Raw genomic sequence first — 14,534 nt, forward strand, 5'->3', positions numbered from 1 at the left:
AGTGAACAAGCCTTTTGTTTCGGCGTGGTGGTTTTGTGAAAAAACCTCTCAATGACGTTGCCATTGATAAACTTCGGTTAGAAGTCCTATTTTCACATCTGCAACAACTTTTCGTCGGTGGCTAATTGTTTTGATGCCATGAAAAGGCGAAAGCTAGACAGAGGAGAGCTCGTTTGGCTTCAGAGTGTTTTACCCATTGTTCTGTTGGACCAGGATCATTTAACATCAGTTTGATTTGTCCCGATAATGAAACAATACAAGACGAAAATAAAAGTGAAGCACAACAAATGGAATGGACAGGACAGCTACTTGTAATGGTCGCATTGTGTAGTAAGGGATCAAGAATGTTGCGTCCTTGTTTCTACTCTCTTCTCTCTGTACCCTACTTGCTTTTATTCAATCCTGTAAAATGAGAAGGGATAAGCTGGTCCAGGAAATCCTTGGACCATTGGGTCCCAGTCAAAGAGTTGGTTCTGTGAATATGACTCAACTTATGATGAGGAACGATGTTGTCCAACAAAGAAGTAACCTCTCTAGTGAAAATTGTCACTCCTATCCATAAGCTGGAAATGCTCATTCCATGGGGTTAGAGCCATCTAAATAATCATTTTTATACATTACTTGTCTCACCTGCTGCTCCAACTTGAGGGACACGACAACCCCCATCTTGTGTTGAATGTGATCATCGCCAGACGTGAGGTTCGACACCTATGTGTGTAGTCTTGAAAGCACAACACAGTTGGGTAAGACGTCTTCATCAGATTGTGTAGTACCAGCTACCAAAGCATTGTTTTCATCTTTTCATCTCTTGATCTGAAGAAGTGATTCTCCTGCTGTATCCATCTTCTTCAATAGCCTTGACTAAGAGGAGGTTCTGTTTGACTTTGTTCCTTCTGTTTGCACATCACTATTCATGGCATACAAGGGAGATTTCTATTCTCGTGTAAAGAGTTCAAATGATAGTAAACGGTCAGGTTGTAATGTTCCCTCCTAGACCATGCAAATGCCTACAACAGCTGAGAAACAAATTGATTCTATGGCCATCGTGGTGGTTGTAGTGGTTTCAGCCCTTGAGGCAATCTGTCCAGCGGAACTAGCACAAGTTAATGAGTCCAATTTATTAAGAAATCTGCATTATTTTATTAGTAGTTAATTCGCAAGTACAATACAGGAGTATTATCAATGTAATTCTAATTGCTAGCACTAAATTCTTCCTTTTACTGCATTGATATCCCAAGATTACAGTACTCGGCCTATTTGTTATTTCCTCCCCCTAAACAATAAAGTTGCAAAGAGAGCAGTCCAGCACTGTAAAATAATGGAAGTATGGAATCATTAACCAGGAGGAATCTCTGGTTAATGTATTGGGTATTTTCTGCATAGCCAACGCCCGACCTAACTCCATGAATCTATTCAGGTCTGTTATGTTGAACATGGGAAGGATGAAGTTGGGTAAAACATTGGTAAATAATTTCAAAGAATGTCACATAAATGCTTTGAAATTTGACCACAAATTTAATGCCTCATGTTTTGAATTTAGAAATGGAGGATGTCTTACTGTCTATGGTTTCAATCAAGGCTCTTAAATGAAAAAGGAGCCGAGGATTTATAGCAAGTCTCAAATCTCAAAAGCCAACTTCTGGGTTATTTCTGTTGTTAAATCGTCTCTAAATTCCTTTATTATACTTTAGTGTATTTCGTTGAAGATCGTTGGTAAAGTCGTACTCCTTGCACCAGCAAAATAGTCTTCATAAATTCATAATAAATAAGGATGATTATCGTGAACTGTTTGTTCTGTCATTGGAGAGGTAAAAACTAAACTGACCCAAACCCATCGAGGGATCTTAATTGTCCGTCTCTGGCCTTCTTTGCCTGCAAATGGAAACCATGGCCAGGGCAGAAGGTTGATAGTATTGGGCTGTGAGGAGGCATAGGTACGTGTGTGGGAGTCTATGAAGTGGAGAGGAAGAAGAAGAAAGCAACGAGAAACCAGGGAAGAAGAGCATAGGAAATTTAAACGAGGAAGGGATGGTGTCGGTATAGACATTGAAGGGGAAAAATAAATTTAAACCCAATAAATGAGTTCATGTCCCAACAACCAAGAGAGAGGCGCTACAATTTATGGGTGTTGTTGGCACTGGTGAAGAACTCTAAACACACCCTATTTATTGTTTTCCTTCTCGCTCCAGGATTGCTAATGTCATGCCAATTTACTGCACCCAAGGCTCGGGTTCGGTTTTTATAGTGGATCAGAGGCTCGGGTGGTTTGCTTGTTTCAGCAAGTTTAGGTGTGGGAGAAGCCATGAATGCTCCACCCACAAGAGCTATTTCAGATTCACCTTATTGAATGGTGTAGGTATATGCCTTTGGAGCTGCATCTCCAGTTTATAACACGTTCTCTCAGATCTTCTCATGAGATATTGTCTGAGAGTGGCTATGGACTCATTCAAATCGATTATGTTGATATGATCCAGACCCTTCATATGTGGTTCTGCCTTCCAATCAGTTTATGCCAGATTTAAGCAGTAGATACTTGCATAAAATGACCCGTACTTGACACTCAAGGTGGTCAATCTCCTGGTCTTGTTTAGAGAAGACTTGATCACCTTTTGAGGAATGTAAATGAAATGACGAAACACCTGGAATTTGATCCGGTTGTATACATCTTCTGATCCGTAGGCTTGCCTGAGTCATGAGATGATACTTTCTGATTTTGTGTGAGAAATTCCAGGGGGGAGGCTGTTTAGGATTTTAGCCCAAAGTAAGATTTATGTAATTCAGAGAAATAATTTAGATGAGAGATTGATGTAGTTCATGTAGTTGTGGTTTTCTGATAGTTGTAGGAGTAGGATTTTAGGCATTTAAGGACTCTCTACTTGTCGCCTTTAATGCCTGGTCTGCTCTCCTCTTAATGGGTTCAATGAAGTCCATTTAAGAACCCTATTTAGTGTACATGCCCTCTTGCATGACCCTTTCAATCAAGCAACCACTGGGAATTTTCTTCGTTTCCTTGCTTGCTCTTGTTGAAATCTCGACCTCTTCCTCCCCCTCTCTCGACTCCCTTCTCCTTCACATCACCTCTTCTTCTCCCTTTCAACCATCTCTCTCTCTTTCACATTCTCAGTAGGCTTTTTTTTCTATTTCGTGCCCCTCTCTTCTCCATTGTTCATGAAGCTTGAGATAGATGGGGAGAGGGTGACGATGAAGGAATTTCTTCAACAGAAGCAAGACCTCTCCTTCCAAAAGGATGGAGAGAGAAAGAAGATGAAGGTGTGGAGACCTACAGATACTGCAGAGCTCTCCTTAGGTCTCACCCGATTCATCCTCCCCGCTGAGAGTACTCACAGTTCCTCCTCCGAATCAGAAGCAAATTCTGGAAGAAAGAGGAAGTCTTGCTGGGATCACTATAAGAACGAAACCCCCTGTCAAAATGGTATTGAGCTTCAGCTTAAAGACCCTCTGCCCCTCTACTGGGAGCAGTGTCTGGATCTCGAAGTAATCCTCTTTCCTCCTCCATGTTTAATATCTGTTTATACATGCCTAGCTCCATTCCTTGCATGCATACATACATATCTCTACAGGAAGATAAATACTTGTGTGTTATATCTATGCAAGCACCAAGAAGCCATGCATGTAAGTATGCGAATAGCTTTTTCACATGCATAATCGTTTCCGCAAATTAATATAATACATGGTTAGGAACAAACTCGATCATTTATAACAGTTCTTGTTTACCAGTCATGATTGAGAATATGTATTAATATTTGTGTTATTATTGCTACTATTGCCATTACTAAATAGCTATTCTGTTTTGATAGGATTTTTTTATTATGGGTATTCGAGATATGACAATTTTTACCATTTTCTGAACTGTTCCATTGGATTTTGCAGTCCGGTAGAATGTATTATTTGAATAGAAAGACTTTGAATAGGTCCTGGAGCTGGCCGAAAGACCAGAAGCTGGATTTGGAACTGAACATCTCAACGCTGTCGAGTACAGACGAGAGGAGCCCTGCAACGGCCGAAGATAAGAAGAGCCCGATGAATTCAAGCAGCAACATGGTTGCAGTTGCCTGTCTTAAGTGTCATCTCTTGGTTATGCTCAGCAAGTCCTCACCATCTTGCCCTAATTGCAAATACTTACATTCCATGCCAATCTCACAGAACTCCCCTCCCAGACTCGCTACTGTTAAATCTTTGGAAACACTAAGCCTCCTAAACTAGCCCATAGCAGAAAAAGAAAAGCATAAAAGCCACAGAGTTTGAGCAAATGTTGTGGCCTCTGTTTAGTTTTGTTAATGGATCTGAAGAGGTATATAAGAAAATTTTCGAAGTTTGCCTGTGGAGTTGTCTGTTTCTATCACTAATTCTTTCTATATCTTACAATGTCGAAGATGGTATTGGAGCCAATTCAATGACAAGATAGCTTAACCGTCTTTATCAACTAAAAAAAAGTTCGAGGGCCGTCAGCTTAATGCATTTGAACCATTTTCTTGACGCCATCTTCTGATCACATATTCCAAACCTTGGCGCCTCTTCCGCTACATTTAGTTTACTGAAACTCTTTGCGAATTTAATAGAGTTAATGGAAATTGCAAGTACTGCTACAGGTCGTAAACGTTTGGTTCCAGATATGATCTTCGCAGTTTCTTCATTTGGAACACTTCTCCATGGTGATATTCATTCGTGAGAGGTGACAGTAAAAGATGGCTCAGTACCTAGACATAACTTGTACGAGGGATATCATTTTGTACGTACCTGATTACCTTCTCTACTTCGCACCTTTTATTAATGGTTTTCAAACCAATAACTATTTAATCCCTGTGGCAGTTGCTACGATAGGTCAATTTGCTTTCTTGTTGTCGGTGCAGTAGATGAAAAAGGAGAGTTCAGAAAGCAAATCCCATAAATTCAGGATGTCTACCCTTACAACTTAAGCATAAGATAGGCAGATGATTGTACTTTTAGCCAAATTCTGTACTCCAGGATTTAGTATGGATTACAGTATTTCTTCTGAAGAACCTCATCAATTAGCTTCAGTTCTCTCGATCCCATCCCATGGAAGTTGGCTCCAAATATTGCATTCGTCATCCTTTTGAAGGAGTGACTCTGTCTGGTGTAGTCGTGTTTTTATGAAGGGAAATCCGACTCCAATTGATGCCTAAGCACCTGCCTGCTCATTCTACAGCTAAAACTCATCACAATAGGTTTATCTAATATTCAAATTAAAACGAGACTGGCTCCTAACTAAGGTGGGAAAATTATCCAGGCGTTCCAGTGTGGATGCATGGGATGACTCAATGAAATCCTCACACAATGCATCGATGATGGAGCTGATGAGCAAGGCTTTTCTCATTTGATCAGATCCCAGTTACAAAAGTGGAGCTACGGAGGTCACATGAAATAAATTTCTGTTGACCATCATGGTGCTACATTTGCAGCTGTCCCATGCAAGTTTCCTAATATAACAACAGTTGGTCTGTCATTTCTCATATTTGGGCTGGTCCCAGTTCATGCCATTTAACTGGAGGTGTTCCTCTTACCTTCCAGCCAAGGTAAACAACTAAAAATCCTGACTAGAATTCAACTTCTGAGGGCATTGGATTGTGTGTCAAGTTAACTATGTTAGATATTAAACAGAAACAGAGGAAAATTGATATAGAGTAGCTTTATGTCTTCTCTTTTGAGAGATATAATCAATACCCTCATGGGAGCCCATCAATTGGGATGTATTTGGTACATACCCTTCCAACTTCAACTGAAAGTATAGATCATCCAATATCATGTATATTTCTTCTGATTGAGAATGTGAATTATCTGCAACCAAGAATTCGTGAAATTTGCCATCCACCTGTATGGAACTGCAGCCAGGAGTCTTCTTCACCCTTTTGGCTCTCATCATCTTTCGCACTGTCTTGACATCATCCCACCTGTTTCTAGTAGCATACATATTTGACAAAAGCACATAAATACCACTATCATGTGGATCTAACTGCATTAGTTTATCACCAGCAAGCTTGCCAAACTCCACATTTCCATGCATCTTACATGCATTAAGAAGAGCACCCCATCCTGCTGCATCAGGTTCCATGGGCATTTTCCTTACGAGCTCATAAGCTTCTTCTATTAGCCCAACACGGCCTAGTAAGTCAATCATACATGCATAATGCTCCACCTTGGGTTCCATTCCATACACCTTTCCTATACAATTAAAATATTTGCGACCTTCAGCCACTAATCCACCATGACTACAAGCACATAAGACACCTACAAATGTTATGTCATCGGGCACTAATCCTTCAGATTTCATTTGTTCAAAAAGGACAAGTGCCTTCTCACCAATACCATGCATAGCACATGCTGAAATCATGGAGTTCCAGGATACCAAATCCCTTTTTGGCATCTCATGGAACAATCTCAAGGCTGCATCAATGTTCCCACATTTGGCATACATGTCAATAAATGCATTCCCTAAGATTACACTAAGTTGAATCCGTTTCCCCTCGATGTGATACTCATAAATCCACCTACCAAGGTCAAAGGAACCTAACTGGCCACATGCTGAAAGTACACTCACTAGAGTCCCTTCTGTAGGTTGAAGACCTTCAGAATTCATCTCATGAAACAAATCTAACGCTTCCTGGGGTTGATTTGTTTGTGTATAACCTGCAATAAGAGCATTCCAAGATACCACATTCCTTTCAGGCATCTCCTCAAACAACTGCCGGGCAAATGTTAAGTCCCCAGCTTTTGCATAACCATTAATACTAGTGGTCCATGTGAAGACATCTTTGAATTCCATCTTGCGAAAAATCACCATAGCAACATCTAAAGAACCACATTTCACATACATATCCAATAATGCATTAAGCACATTGACACTGACATCCTCATTGTTGGTCTCTATATTCTTGTGAATTGATCTTCCTAGGTTCAATATACCCATCCTAGAACAAGCAGACAGTACAGTAACCATAGTAACCTCATTAGGTTCAACTTTCCTCTCAATCATCGCGCAAAATAGCTTCAAAGCCTCATTAGGAAGATTCTTCTGGGCGTACCCATCAATCATGGTGGTCCATGAAACAACATCACTTTCAAAATTTTCGTCCAGAATGAGGCGTGCGGAGCTCAAAAAACCATACTTCACATAAAAGTGCATCAAGGCATTCCGCACAAGTAGATTGGAATAAAAACCAACTTTGAGTATTTGGCAGTGAACTTGCTCACCCACTGAAACTTCTGAAAACAACTCAGAAATCTTGAGCGCGAATACAAAAGTGCGATTATCCAAGTCAGTTTTTTCCTCGATCATTTGATAAAACAGGGAGAACCCGGATTCAGGGCATTTAGCTTTCGCATATCCCCGAATCATGGTGTTCCAAATAAATACGTTGGGTACTTCAATTTGAGAAAAGACAAGGCGAGCATGATTTATGTCACCGGAATCAGAAAGTGCACAAAACGACAATACTCTACTTGCAGGAAAACGGTGAGTCATGAGGCCAGTTCTGGTCATGTGAGCTTGGATTTGCTTCAACTGGGTCATAGAAGAACAAGACTCCATGATGCAGAGAACCGGATTGGTAACAACCAGCATGGAGTTTGAATTCCACCGGGGTTTTAAGGGAGTCGAAAAGGAGGAGATTTGCATGTTGTGTTGGACGATGAAGGATTTCGACAGGGAAACAAAGTAACAAGTGTTTGGAGGGATGATGGGTGGAGGCATGGAAGAAGAGCAAACCAGACCTCATGTTACAGGAGGCATTCAAACAATCCCACTCGGGAAGATTTTCAATATTTAAATTTTGGTGGCAGATGGACGAACCGTTGGGCCCCAACAACGGCATCCAAAATCCAAATGTTTAAAAACGCCAGCGGTTTAATGTCTCACGGGAGTTTTCCACAATATCAATTCGAGTTCCCAAGGATTTTCCTGCAACATTAGTGCTATGAAAGAGTGAGGGTATAGTTTTTATGTAGAAAAAAATAACAACAAATCAATGTAATTATTGATTCCAAAATATAATTCACAAGAACTTGGCCAAATATGATCAATCTGTCTCAAAGAATATACATAAGTCCTAGGATTTGAAATCTTATCCATAAATTTCACTACTTAGCAATAACTTCTTCAAAATGCCTAACATAATAACATACAAGAACGTATCGATATGATCTGAAAATAAAAGAGGTTGCAAAACTGATTTCAAACAATTCTTTCAAAATGTCCCAATAAAATAACATACAAGAACATATTGATATGTTTTGAAAATGAAAGAGGTTGCAAAATTGATTTCAAATTATTGCTAAGTGTATAACTACTCACATCGCAATGGTGGAATTAGATATGATCTTAAAAATTTGAAAACTTACAACTTCCGGATCTAGGTATGATATTATAAAACTTTAACTTTTAGCAGTATAATGTCTAATATTGTGTTTGGGGTTGACTATTTTTTCTTCCAGTGGCTTGATTCTATAGTCGAATCCTCCCAAAGGTTTGACTCTCTTGCTTCTACACCTTACAGGGTTTGACTTCTTCTTTTGTTCCAAAACTCTCTACTAGATGGAGTCAAATCCTTTTTGTTGTTTTCACTCAGATGAGGTCGAATCCTCCCATGGGTTCAACTCTTCTTGTTTTAGCAGTATACAAGAGTAGAATCTTTTTTTTTTATTCCCAAACTCACTATTAGGTGGAGTCAAATTATTTTTGTTTGGTTTTTATTGAAATCGGCTTGACTCCTCCCATGAGTTCGACTCATCTTGCTTCTACATCATATAGGGGTCAACTTCTTTTTTTATTCCACAAATTTTGTAACTAAAATTTGACTCCTTTTTTCTCCTGCTTGCTTGATAGGATCAACTCCTCGTGGGTTTGAATTTTCCCAATGGGTGTGACTCCTTTTTCTTCTCTCTAATTTTTTTGTTCTCTGTACGCGACTCTTTTACTCCCTTTTCACCATGTGTTTACTCTTTTTGTCTTTTGATCACTTTAGGGCTTCATCTTGTTCATTTATGTGCTTGACTACTATGCATGAGCTTGATGCCTATAACTTTTGGTTCTTCAATTCTTTAGTTGAGGTGGTTGACTTATTTCTTTGTGGTTGTCTCCTTTTACCTATTTTACTCTTCTTGCCTCTTTTGGCCACTTGTTTGTAAAAAAAATATACCTTTTTTATGTTCAATCAAAAGATGTCATTGGGTTGATTGGATGGTGTACTTTCTGATATGACCTGTTTGCTTCCTTTTTGTATGGACTATTGGGATGGATCATGGTTGGTCAAACAGATATGCTACTAGAAAATTTTCTCTGAGGTTTCTTTGACTACATAACATACTTAACACACACCATTTGTAATTCAAGTATTTGTTACCATCAATATTATCTTCATGGAGATTTTGAGACTAATAATGGCTCCCTTTTTTTATGATGACAAATACCCAAAAATATATAAAAACATAAGTGCAATGTGTGCTTAAATATAAATTAATATTAAATATAAAAACCAAAGTCTTTCATATTGACTTTCCCAAAGTCCAATGCTATGTTTACTTTGTAAGCATTTTTATATGCTCACTCCAAATTTGCTATTCTTTTGACATTTGGTATGCTCCTCTTGTAAAATGCCCCATCCCCCAAGGGAGAATTCTTTTGTTTCCCAAAGTAAGGAAGTTAACCACTAAGCAAAGTAGTGAACTTGAAGAAACAAAAAAGACAAGGAGTTGACCATATGAAGAAACAAAAGAGAAAAGCAGATGACTACTTTCAAAAGTTGTGAAGCACTTAAGCTGAAAACAATTGATCACTTAGAAGCAATCAACCGCTATCATTAGTAGAAATTGGCAAAGAAAGAAAAGCAGTTGACCACTAGTATTAGCTTAGCAAAGAGAAAAAAACAGTCAATCACTTAGAAGTAGTCGACTGCTATCATTACCAGAACTTGGCAGAGAAAGAAAATCAATCGATCTCCTTGGGAGGAGTTGGCTATATTTAGTCATAGAATCAAGCTATTTAAACGAAAAAGAAGTATACTATAGGGAGAGTAGTTGAATACTTTCTGTAAAAATTCAAAACTTAAATATCAGACCCAGATCTTGAAGTTTTTAGTCTTAAAAACTTGTAAGTAATCTACCAACTTGTTCAACTGTAAAAATAGAATTTATTGATTATTTTTTCATAATTTTTGACTTACTTTTGACTTAATTTTACTAAATATAAAAATGGTTTTATCCACTCATAATGGTTAGTTTTTTAACATTGGCAATCATGTTATTTAAGCAAGACTCACCCTAAATGAACCATCTCTTTTGACACTAATAAAAAAATAGGTTTCCTAAGCCCTTACACCCATTTTGAGAAATTTTAGTTTCCTCCAAGATTTGAAAGGAAGCACGATTTAGAAGTTTTTCTATTAAGCTAAGTAGTTTAGTCTTTATATTTTTAAATATTGATTAAATATTTAGAACTTAGCTTGTTGAACATGTGCCAAGTATATTTTTATATCAAATCATTGAGGACTATTTAAATCTATTGATTACATTTGGTAGGTACTTAGAATTAATATACCTATTGGTTTGTGCTTTGATTATTAAAGTCTTATTATTTAGAGATAATTTACATTGGACTATATTGTTATAAGCAACTAATTATTACAATTGGGTCAAGCCTTGAATAAGCAAAATCATCTTCATCTCAAATTGTTGGAGAAAAGTTATTGTGGCTGAGGAGTAAAAAGTTGGGAAGTGTTTTTTATTATATGTGCCATAAGACCTTTTGCTCTTTGTCACTCAGATGAGGTTGAATCTTCCCATGGGTTTGACTTATTTTACTTCTACATTATCAAAGGTTAGCTCTTTTTTTTTTTATTCCAAATCTCACTGTTAGGTGGAGTTGAATCCCTTTTTTTTTTTTTTTTTTCACTTGAACGGGGTTGAATCCTCCTATTGGTTCGACTCTTCTTTTTTCTACACCATACAAGGGTCAACTCTTTTTTTTATTCCAAAAGTTTCTATAACTAGGATTTGACTCCTTTTTTTCTTCCTATTTGCTTGATGGGTTTGACTCCTTCTAGTGGGGTTGATACATTTTCTTCTTTAGAAACTTTTTTTTTACTTTGTATATGACTCCTTTGCTCTCTCTATCATAACAAAGGTTTAAATCTTTCCATATGGGTTGACTCCTTTTTAACCATATGTTTGACTCATTTCGTCTTTTTTCCTCTAAGGCTTTATTTTTCACTTATGTGTTTGATTCGCATACCCAGTTTGATTCATTCGACTTTTGATACTTCAATTCTCTAGTTAAAGTGGCTAACTTCTTCTTATGTAGTAGTCTTTGTTTGCCCATTTTACACCTCTTGCCTTTTTTGGGCTGGTTGTTTGCAAAAATTATTCTTTGTCTCTTATAGGATCAAACGGTTTGTTGAGTTGATTGGATGGTGTGATTCCTAGTTTGAGCAGTTTCCGTCCCTTTTGTATGGACTGTTGGGATGGACTATAGTTGATCGTATATATATGCTACCAAAAAATTATCTTGGAGGATTTTTTTACTACACAACATACTTGGTAGACATCACTTTAATAGTAATTTGAGTATTTGTCATTATTATAAATATCTTAATAGATATCTTAATACCAACAAAGTAATCCTCATTGTGTTAAGAACTATGGACATAACCTATCTCCACATTGGTATAATATTATCCACTTTGGGCCTAAGCCCTCATGGAATTGCTCTTGGGTTTTACCCCAAAATGCCTTATACCAATAGAGATAGTGTCCATACTTATATATCCATGATCCTCCCCACTTCTAACCAATGTGGGACTTTGGTCGTATACCCTACAATCCTCTCCTCAAACAAAGGACCACCGAACTTCCCCTCAAACAATCATCCATCCGTCCACTTTCTACTAACCCGGATTTTCCACTCCAACGTATTTGAAGCACACACCTTACATAGAATACCACCTGTCTTGAGAGCATGTTCTATCCGGATGAACTCTTCTTCATCGTGTTGGGACCAAGACACGTCCATGAAAAATCTAGAGCACACCACCTGTCCAATAGAGCATATCCACGGATACCTTTGCGATCTAATTCGAGGCCCACTACCTTCGTTCGGCATCTAGAAGATCCCATCCACCATGGCTAACTCTGAGGCATAACTCTGATACCATTTGTTAGGGACTATGGACACAACCTATTTTCACATTGGTATGATATTGTCCACTTTGGGCTTAAGCCCTCATGGATTTGCTCTTCGGCTTTACCCCAAAAAGCCCCATACCAATAGAGATAGTGTCCACACTTATATATCCATGATCCTCTCCACTTCTAACCAATGTGGGACTTTGGTCGTATACCCAACTCATTGGAGTCATATAAATGTTTGACCCATTAATATAAACCATGTAAAGGAGTTCACACCAATCCTTGAATAGAACCCAGCTACGACATCACATGAGAGATAAACCTACTATTAAGTACTTGTCACAAAAGATAATTAGTGGGCTTATAGGGAAGGAATTTTTTTTACAGTGAGGTAAGTATTTCAACTTTACAAAATCCTAAATTCATTAAATTCAGATTTAATTGGGATAACAATTGGTATTTATAGGAGCCTTAGTTTCTACATATCTAGACTCTAGTCTAGCTTTCAGGTTTTATTGCAATCTTATTGAGATTCTTTAGATGTTTATTATAAATCTATATAGCAAGAAAATTGGACAATTTTTCTGGTTATAAATTTCAAGAAATTCATACACTATTGTTGCCTTCTTCAGAGAACAAAATAGATACTAAGAATACGTTTGACAGGCCAAGGAAAGTGGACGGTAGAGGGAGAAGAAAGATGATGAGCCAGGTTGAAACTGGACAGAAGGACAAGGAGAAGAGCTTGTTAAGGCGGTGGCGGTTACGAATCTGGAGTTAATGTTCGTTTTGTTTGTCTAATCATAATTGTAAACAGTAGATAGAGGAAGTCCCTTCACCCATGGCACCATGCAACAAATAAAGTAATTTCTACTTCCAAAACAAACACGATTTTGACGAATATTTGACCTGAAACTACAGCTTTGCACGAACGATGAAGAGAGATTATTTCGTGCTTACTGTAGTTAAGGTTTATTCCGCCAGTTAAAGTCTTGTTAGGAACAAGACTAACATTAGCCTGGAAGCGGATTTTAATGGCACTAATTTACGGCAAACCTTGTTCCATGTTTCGCGTTGTGAATTGAATAGAATATTGTGGATTTCTTCCCCAACCAGTAGGTTCGACCAAAGTAAGAACCAGCAGTTTTTACTTATTTATGTTTTCTCGTAAAAAAAACGAAATGTATTCGTGAGCCTATGCAGTATTCTCTTAATGGCTAAATTGTACAGCAATTGAATCGAATTGAGATTCATACGGACTGTCATATTTGACATATTTGAAAGGTTGTTTATATTCATAAATGCTATATTTAAGCGATTCTAATAAAAAATGATATCTTAAAAGAGTTTAATTAATTCGCATTGAAGAGTACAACCATCTTCAATATGGCAACCCCGAGGAGTAGGAGTAAGTAATTGACTACGTTTCCTGTTGGTCTTGCTCAGAAGCCAGAAAGAACGTGTAAAAGGACGAAAGTACTTGAACAGTGAACAGTGAACAGTGAATGAAAGCCAAAAGCAAAGAATTTGCACAGGTAAAAGATAAGGATGAACGGTGAGGTCCCCCTACCCTCGGAGCTCAATCATCCTAAACAAAGAATGAAATGAATAACGCAGAGGAAGCTAGACAAACAATGCATCAAATAAATATGAAAAGGAAGGGGAGAGAGAGAGAGAAAAGAGAGAGAGAGAGAGAGAGAGAGAGAGAGAGAGAGAGAGAGAGAGCAGATTGGTGTGTGGAGATGGCATTGGAAAAGGGTGCGGTTCCTTTCACTTTCGCAGGCAAATAATGGTGGGTCTCAGGAGGGTTTTTCTGTTCGTGAAGACAGATTTGGAAGGCCGAGGAATCCTCGTCCTTTAGCGTGGCCGGAGATTTTTATTTTTATTTTTTTGGGTTTCTCTTTACAGAGTAAACACGCCCGCGTGACGACGTTCGAGGTTAATTTCATTTATCGGATTCCCAAGGCGGGCGTGGCCGAGGAAAACCCTAAACAAACACCTTTAATAATGGCATTTATAATTCGCCATTTCTCTCTTCAGAAACCAGGGAATCAGTTTCGTGGCTCGCAAACTCCCATTTTCTTCGTTTCTTGTGCAGAAGAGTGAATAAAATAATGGTGGCGCTGCATTGTAAGTATCACCAACGTCTGCAGAGAAACCCTGATAGACGACGACCCTTTCTTCACATTACTTCTTCCCCCACTCATCATCTCTGATCACTTGCCTCTCAGCTTTTTTGACCATCAGACCACCAAAGGATGAAAACCTTGTAACCTTTTAAACTGAGGTACGATTAAAGTGATATGTTGAAAACAAGAATGAAACGCAAGTGGGGATTTTACTTTGCTTCTTCGTCTTCCGTAATCCAATTGCATTAA

At 38.2% G+C, this 14,534-nt stretch overlaps 1 protein-coding gene across 1 annotated transcript; it reads right to left on the reverse strand.

Moving 5' to 3' along the window:
- Positions 1–5,603: 5,603 nt before the first annotated feature.
- LOC137960540 (pentatricopeptide repeat-containing protein At2g29760, chloroplastic-like) lies at positions 5,604–7,655 on the reverse strand. The gene has a single exon (XM_068808192.1). It carries the CDS (start codon positions 7,652–7,654, stop codon positions 5,633–5,635), a length of 2,022 nt encoding a protein of 673 aa, XP_068664293.1. The 5' UTR covers position 7,655; the 3' UTR covers positions 5,604–5,632.
- Between the last annotated feature and the right edge of the window lie 6,879 nt (positions 7,656–14,534).

This window comes from Aristolochia californica, unplaced genomic scaffold (genome assembly GCF_029961685.1).
Source record: "Aristolochia californica isolate CCGP_79_NKW_82.1479 unplaced genomic scaffold, dmAriCali1.0.hap1 SCAF_1, whole genome shotgun sequence".
NCBI classification, from domain to species: domain Eukaryota; kingdom Viridiplantae; phylum Streptophyta; class Magnoliopsida; order Piperales; family Aristolochiaceae; genus Aristolochia; species Aristolochia californica.

Excerpts from the sequence above, each read along its gene's own strand:
- LOC137960540 (XM_068808192.1), bottom strand. The coding sequence starts at position 7,654 with ATGCAAATCTCCTCCTTTTCGACTCCCTTAAAACCCCGGTGGAATTCA.